Source organism: Epithele typhae, assembly GCF_022376455.1.
Source record: "Epithele typhae strain CBS 203.58 chromosome Unknown BXZ73scaffold_632, whole genome shotgun sequence".
Lineage (NCBI taxonomy): Eukaryota > Fungi > Basidiomycota > Agaricomycetes > Polyporales > Epitheliaceae > Epithele > Epithele typhae.
The window spans coordinates 1-8,561 of NW_025954823.1; the positions used below are offsets into that span (position 1 = coordinate 1).

Genomic DNA, 8,561 nt, shown 5'->3' on the forward strand with positions numbered 1-8,561 from the left:
GGGACCAGTGATAACATCTATACTGTGCCTCATCTAATGCATTTAAAGCAAAGCTGGGAGTGCATCAGCAACACACTCTATAGTGCCTGCTACATGAATATAATGAGGATTTTAGGCAATTGATTGGATTTTACAAAGCCTGAATACCCATTGTTACAACCAGGCCTGCTAGCACAGCCACATGCAGAAAAAGCGGCACTACCAGGGATTGAACCCAAGGCTCCTGGGTCACCACCAGCAGCTGACTACTGAGCTGAGCTGAGTTTGAAAAAGGCGTTCAAAATAGGCACCTAGCTGCACTTTCAGCCACTGTGGCACTGTGGCAGGGGCAGGAGGGGGCAAACAGTGCCAAACAGTGTCCATATATGGTGGGAGGCATGAGAGAGGCAGCTGACAAAGATTGGGGAGCACAGCCCCACAAAAGAGGATGGATTGCAGCCAGGGCTTGTGGATGACAATTTTAGGTGGCTGGGTGTGGCTTGCAGTAGCTGGCAGTGGTGGCTGTGGCTGAGAGCGAAAATAGGCGCCCAGTAGCGCCCAGATGGGCTGGGTGGCTGGTCCCAGCTCTAAATATGCTGTTATGGACTCAAATCATACAAAATTAGGAAACAAAGTACATAGATCATATGTGCAGTACTACTAGTGCCTATCTACCAAAAATGAAGCAGATCAACCATGGGAAAGGGATGGATGGCATGCAAGGCTTGTGGATGTAGCAGCGCTATGGGCGCCTCTGAAATAGACGCCATGAGCGCTGTGCTCACCACACCATCAGTATGTGCACAGAGGGGCCAAAAATGCGAAGTGGGGGATAAATGGGGGGTCTACAGAAAGAGCACACACCTGGGAACAATCTGGCAGTGTTCTAGAGGTAATGGGGCATGGAACAATACAGTGACGTCAAAGTACCATGAGAATGAGCAACTAGACAAACAACACTTACCTACTACCTATAAACACTGAAAACTTACTAGAGAGCTAAAGAGAGTGCTGAATCCATCTCACACAGAACTCGGTCTGTGCTCCAACAACCCGGCCACCCAAAATGGCAATGTCGCAGGCATCCCAGGCTCAAGACCACCGCTCTAAATTGGTGCACCGAGTAGGCATGGTACAGGAGCACAGGGACTGAGGGGTGGGGGCATCCTCCCACTCATAAGCACTAGACTTTGGCCAAAAGCCAAGCAACAGAGGTGAAAGGTGGATGAGAGTCCCCCAAGAGAGGGGAGCAGTGGCAGCAGGGATGAGAGTGCGCTGGTGGCGCTTATGTAACAGTTTTCCACACACCTTATTAGGTAACTGTATCTAGAGACATTGCTTGCACTCTCTATCATTCATTTCTTGTCCGTTTCTTATGATTCAAGCTGTTCCAAGTACATCTCATAATTGGATTTCCAATGGTATATGTTACATAAGCATATTCCCAGTCCCAGTGCTATAACCTAGTCAACACTGCCAAGTGGTAGTTGCTATAGTATAGCAGCTGCAATGCACAATACACAACACAACATATACTGTCTTGTAGCCCTTCAAAGAGGTGTTCTAATGCACCTACATATATAGTCATTGAATCAGAAAGCAGCTTATAACTGGCCATACACTGTACAAGTGGTGTTCTAGTAGTGTTACTAAACCATTCCACCACATCTGTGTCCTGTATCACGTAATATACACCATCGGATCCGCCTTATGAATGTGCATCTAACGAATCTCCAATCATCCCAAACAGACACCATCTGAGCTTATAACAGCAGTTACAACATATGAGCTATATGTCGTAGACCCCATTAGACCCCACCCACTATGTATAAATGAGCACCGCTTTCATAATCGTACAATCACTATGAGGACTAGGTTCACTAATATAATCAGCATTTTAGGGAATTGATCTGATTTACTAGTAGGCAGATGTGGGTGTAGTAGGCAGGGGCAGGGCGCTACAGCCACTGGGCGTCTAATAACTTGTGGAAGCCTCACTTTTCTGAAAGCAGCCCTTCAAAAATTGAATCAATTCCGATAAATCTTGAGTATATTCATAGTAGTAGTGCAGATAGAATCTGACTGAAGCCCTAAAGAGTGCCCATCTCAGTCTAGTTGAATAGGTATAGACACTAACAGGCACTACAAAGTATAGAAAGGAGTGAAGCACTGAGCCCAGGTGGCAGTGCAAACCCAGCGCTAGTGGAACCCTACAGGGGGACCCTAACCCAGAGCTAGGTGATGGAGTAAGTAGAAAACCTATGCGTTGGAAGTGGCTGTGCTAGTGAAAAGTAACAAAAATCCCAGAGACTAGCATTTTCCATGTGTCGCGCATCACAGTCTGAGCCCACCCTATAAAGAACAAATCATTTGTACCTCATTAATCGTAACTAAGGAAGTTCATACACGAGAACCTAGAGAAAGGATACATCAAAAGGTCCAAATCACCCATCGCATCACCGTTCTTCTTCGTAACCAAAAAAGATGGTACACTACGACCTGTCCAAGACTATCGGGCACTAAATAAAGGCACTATTCGGAATGCATACCCATACCACTCATCAGCGATCTCATGGACAAACTCAAAGGAGCAAACTTCTTTACTAAGTTGGATATACAGGCCGGATACAACAACGTACACATCAAGAGGGGGATCAGTGGAAGGCTGCCTTCATCACTCCCTTCGGCCTATTCGAACCGACAGTCATGTTCTTTGGCCTATATAACGCACCGGCAACCTTCCAAAGCATGATGAACCATTCGTTCGAAGACATGATACACGAAGGATGGATCGTAATCTACATGGACGACATTCTCATTTTCTCCCACCATATCAAGGAACATCATGAACGAACACTGAGAGTCCTCAAACGACTTGAAGAGTTGGATTTGTTCGTCAAGGGAGAAAAATGCGATTTGATGTCACCGAAGTCGAATTCGTGGGGTCTATCATAAGACCAAACCAAATCCTTATGGACCCGATCAAGGTCAAAGCAGTACTGGAATGGAAAACACCCAGGAAACTTAAGGAAGTACAAGCATTCCTGGTTTCGGCAACTTCTACCGACAATTCATCAAGGACTACTCGAAAGTGGCTAAACCCCTCACAGCGCTTACAAGAAAAGACACACCATTTGTGTGGAGCACGGATTGCGAAGCAGCATTCCAGGAACTCAAGAATCGCTTCACCAACGGACCTATCTTACAAATGCCAGATCCACACAGGCTGTTTCAAGTAGAATCTGATATGTCGAAAGTTGCAACTGGAGCGGTACTCCGACAACAAGGACCAGACGGACTATGGCACCCCTGCGCCTATCTTTCCAAGTCGTTCACAGAAGCAGAACGAAACTATCAGATATATGATCGAGAACTACTGGCCATCGTACGAGCCTTCAAGGAATGGAGACACCTACTTCAAGGGTCACCACACTCCATAGACGTCATCACTGACCATCAAAATTTGACGTACTTCAGGGCAGCTCAAGATTGAACACACGACAAGCACGATGGCACAGCTACCTCAACGAGTTCCATTTCACGCTGAAGCACCACCCTGGCAAGACGATAGCACAAGTGGACACTCTGTCCAGGAGAACAGACCATGAACAGGGGGAGGATGATAACAAGGATATCGTCATGCTACCAGAGCAAATTTTCACTATCAATACAATCAACATCAAACTACAACAATGAATCCACAATAACAAGGCACGAGATGCGAACCTAGTACACTTCCTCACAACCAAAGATTCGAAAACTCAATGACCAACATGGGGAAACCCCGAAGATTGGACAGAGGAAGACGGGCTCTTACTCTTCAAAGACAGAGTATATGTCCCTCCAGACGAAGAACTCTATTGAGACATAGTCAAACTACACCACGAACCAGCAGTAATGGGCCATCCAGGCATTCAGAAGATGTTCGACCTAGTCCGAAGAGAATATATATGGAACGGAATGCGAAACTTTATCACACAATACGTCCGAGGATGCTCCAAATGCCCAAACACTCAAGGTCAACACACACCCAACGAAACCTGGCCTAATCCCCATCGCGCATAGTGGCAATACACGACCATTCGGAGTAATCACCACGGACTACATCACTGATCTCCCACCTTCAAACGGCTTTGATGCAGTACAAGTGATTGTCGACCATGACGTCACCAAATGGCGATCTTTGCACCATGCACGAAAACCATTACAGCAATGGGAGCATCCAAACTCCTATGGGAACAAGTCTTCAGCCGTTTCGGACTCCCCGACAAAATTATATCAGATCGAGGTCCACAGTTCGCAGCAGAAGCATTCAAAGAATTACACAAGGCCATGGGAATCGAAACAACGATGAGCACGGCTTATCACCCACAAACGGATGGACAGACAGAACGAGTCAATCAAGAACTCGACCTAGCACTACGAATCTACGCTGCGAACGACCCAGATCACTGGGCTGACCGCCTCAAGGAGTTCGAATTCGCACACAATCAACGCACTCATTCAGTGACCGGAAAATCACCATTTGAACTACTCTATGAGTACCAACCAAACATAGCAGGAACGGTCCGCAGCAATCTCAAACATCCCAGCACGCAAGAACGGCTAAAACAGCTCAAGGCCGATCAGGAAAACACAATCGCCGCGCACAATCAGGCTGCCGCAGCAATGGCACGACGGTCACCAGCACGCCCAATCACATTCAAAAAGGGCGACAAAGTGCTGTTAAAAGCAACAAATCTCCGGCTTCCATACCCCTATCGGAAATTGGCGCCAAAACGACTTGGCCCGTTCCCTATTTCCGAAGTCATGGGGCCAGTCACATTCAAACTCGTGCTTCCACGCAGTTAGAAGATACACCCCGTGTTCAACGCCACGCTGCTCACACCATATCGAACGACAAAAGAACACGGCCCAGACCTGCCCAGACCACCACCTGACCTCATAGAAGGCCAAGAAGAACACGAGGTTGAAGCAATCCTCAAGCACCAACTGCGGGGAAGCAGATTGAAGCCGAAGCTCTATTATCTCGTCGCATGGAAGGGCTGGGAACCAGAACATCACCTGACCAACGCACCAGATATCCTCCACGCATATAAAAGGAAGCACCGACTCTGAACCAACCTCCATCCCCTACCCTTCACATCTAACCCGCTCTCGCACTCGCAACACTGCAGTCATACCTCGTACCCGCAATGCCACCCCGGGCTCATGCTCCACTCGCTCGCGGACTACCCCCGTCGCCCACTTGTTCGCCTCAACCACCGGACGGACCGTCCCTCGGTTTATTACAGATAGACCCCTCATCTCGTACCAACATCTCCCGGTCACATTCCTCCGCAACAACGCCCCAGCCCCCTTTGGTCTCCGCATCGGATGGGTTATTGCACACCTTGACCTTCACGATCAAGTGCGCGTACGCACTGAACACATCCCAGGAGCCACTCATTGCATTGAAACCTATCGAATCTTCGCCGACGCCTACCAGACCCATCAAGAAGCCAATACGTTCGTTCACCGAGCAGCGGGGCCGGCGCGAGTCAAGGAGAATGCACAGCGAGCTGCGTGCGCCACTATGCACCTCCTCATCCGTGGTGCTGAACTTGCGGTTCACCAACTCGCCACCTACCAGGTGGGATGTGCTCTCGCGGACCTCCTCCCCTGTCGCAAACAGCATACGGACCACACGCGGTACGAGCAAGCGCCACCTACCCCTACCGAGGCCGAACGTAACCAGGCAGCGTGGGGAAAAGAGGAGTACCGGATGCGTGCTACCACAGGAGGATGGATGGGTATGGAGAGTTCAGCCATGGAATGGGGGTCACCAGTGGAAGAAGAAGACGACAACGAGAAACCGACCACCCCCACGCCAGGGTTGACCCTCTTCGACATGATCGCTGCCCTTGGACCTCGTGGGTCCCATACCCCACTTTCTCGCCCTCCCACCCCGACACCACCCCGACACCACCCATGCCATCCCCAAACGCACAAACGGTCCACCACTATGCGGACGACGAGGTACACTACAAACTCGTTGTCCCGATCCAGGCCCCAACTCCGTACGACAACGATGAAGACATGGGCAACAACGCGGACTCGGAAGGAGGAGAAGCCTCCTCCAGCGACCACAAGGACGAGGACGACGCCCCCCGCCTGGAGCTCCTACGCGCCTACAACCCGGTTGCCCAACCGTTCCACCTAGAAGGTGCCACCAGCCACTATGCCCTCCGCGGCTACCTATCTGCCAACCACTTCATTGGGGTGTACACGCTCGAGTGGCCAGTGCGGTACTCACCCGAGAACATCGAGTTGAGGATCGCCGCAGCCCTCCCCTATGTGGCCCCGGGCATTCGCCTCAGCCTCGAACTTCATGTCCTCAACGTTGTGGCGCAATGGTGCAACACTCACTGCGAAGAGGTCGTCGACGACTGCGTGATCAATGCGGGACACTGGTGACGCTTCCTCACGTACTAGCCAGGCCTTGCCTGCAGTGAGCACTTTTGTGGGAAAGCCTTCTGGGAAGCGCAAAGCCTCTGATAATGCTGAAAGCTCTACCAAGCGACCTAGAACCACCAATCTCTCTGCTGGCTGCCCTTTCAATGGCCTGCCCTGGGACAGTGTCAACTATAGCTGTGCCTATGACAGCATTCTGACCATACTAATGGCTGTGCACAAAGAGAATGCAAATGTATGGAACGAGTACATTGCACCTAAAAGTGCCCTGCTTCAAACTGCTGGAGAGTTGTTTGATCAAGTCAACTCTGGCTGTTTTACTCCCCAGCTTGCCTGTGACCAGATCAGAGATATACTTGGTGCATTGGATGACAGTTTGGGTTGCAAAGGCTCTGAAGGCATTGATGGATATTTACTAGCAAGGTATTTGTTTACTCCAGATATCCCTAGACTGCAGATGGAATACAGCTGCACCCAGTGTGAGTACACTTCTGCCTGGATTAAATGCAATGCAAGCAACCTTCAATACACCACCAAAGAATCCTCCTGGGTGTTTTCTATAGATCACAGAAGAGAACACCCTAAAGGTATGGGTCTTCATTGAAAGCTGTTAGTCTCAGAGTGGCTTTCAGTGTCTATAGAACAGAGTTCAGACAGAGTTTGTTTAGAGTGTGATGCTGCTATGTACAAAAACTATAACTATCTAGACCACAGCCCACCATTTTTGTATCTAATTCCCAGGTTGATTAATGTAAACATAGAGACAGAAATCAAGTTGCCTGATGGGGAGAGGTACAGGCTGTGTGGAGTTGTTTATTATGATAACAATCACTTTACAGCCAGAATAGTGGATAAATCTAGATAAATCTGGTATCATGATGGTATAAAAACTGGAGACAAGCTCAAGTATGAGAAGAATATGCTGAATATCAGCAACAATGGGTGGCTGAAGGCCAGAAACTTCAGAGTCACAGCACTTGTGTATATTAAGCAATTTTGATGGGTGGCATTTTCTGGACGCCAATGCTCCCACATCTCCACCTGCAACCTCTCCCCCACTAGCTGACCCTCTCCCTCACTCCACTCTTCCAAATCACGTGCGTTGCAACACTGCTCCTCGCATCCCTGCTCCCTACACAATTCCAGCGCCTGGAACTCGCCGCTCTACACGCCCTACATATGGTCGAGCCCTGACTCGTCTTGAGGACAACCCCTCTTACCACAAGACCTCGTACGTGCGGCGTGCAGCTGACGGTGAAGGGGAGGATTATGACCCTGCTCCACAGGACCCTGCACAGAAAGCAGAAGAACCCGAGGACTTCACGCTCCATGACAATGACAATGACACTGATGAAGAGCACGCACACGCATCCACTCTCGACTCCGATGACCCCAAGACCTACCACGAAGCCATGTCCCGCCATGATGTGGACATGTGGGGTGCTGTGATGGCTGAGGAGATGGGCCAGTTCGTTCGCATGAAGCTCTTTGACGAGGTCGGACGCCCCACCAATCGCCGGGTTAAGGCTGCATGCGGATTGATCCACGGATGATCCGGTGTCTTATCCCTGGATCATGGCCGCTCCGGAGGCTTGATCTGGAGCTGCATGGATCAGATCCTCTGGAAGAGCCAGATCCGCGAGAGCCGGAGCCGCAATCTGCGGATCGAGCCTCCAACTGAGCCTCACTCTGTGGCTCAGTGTGGATCAGCTGTTTCTGCGGATTCTTCTGCCTCAATTGTGTTATCACAAGCTGTCACAATGCATTCATGATCATTTAAAGGCATTTCATTGACAGATAATTACTCTAGAAACAGTGTATACTACTACAATGCGGAAGAAGCGGGCGAGAATGGGAGACACTAGTGATGGGAACACAGTGGGCAACGCGTGGGCAATGCGGGCCAGGGGGGTGGTGCGGAGTAGGCGCGTGTGGGCGAGACAATGGCGACGCAGTTCACGTAGGAGTGACGCGGAGGCAAGCGAGGGCAAGACGGGGCAAGGCGAGGACACGGCGGATGGCGCGGGCACCAGCGACACGGATGAAGGCGACGCGGGGGAGGCGTACGAGCTGCAGGGGATATGGCAGCGACGCGGGGACATGTGGGGGGTGGAGAACGCATCGACAGG

At 50.2% G+C, this 8,561-nt stretch overlaps 1 protein-coding gene across 1 annotated transcript; it reads left to right on the forward strand.

The window, feature by feature from the left end:
• Positions 1-7,556: 7,556 nt before the first annotated feature.
• BXZ73DRAFT_62924 (uncharacterized protein) lies at positions 7,557-7,985 on the forward strand (the record flags this gene model as incomplete). The annotated part of the gene is made up of 1 exon (XM_048021750.1): positions 7,557-7,985. A coding segment is annotated over one exon (429 nt), but the record flags the coding sequence as incomplete, so codon positions are not given.
• Between the last annotated feature and the right edge of the window lie 576 nt (positions 7,986-8,561).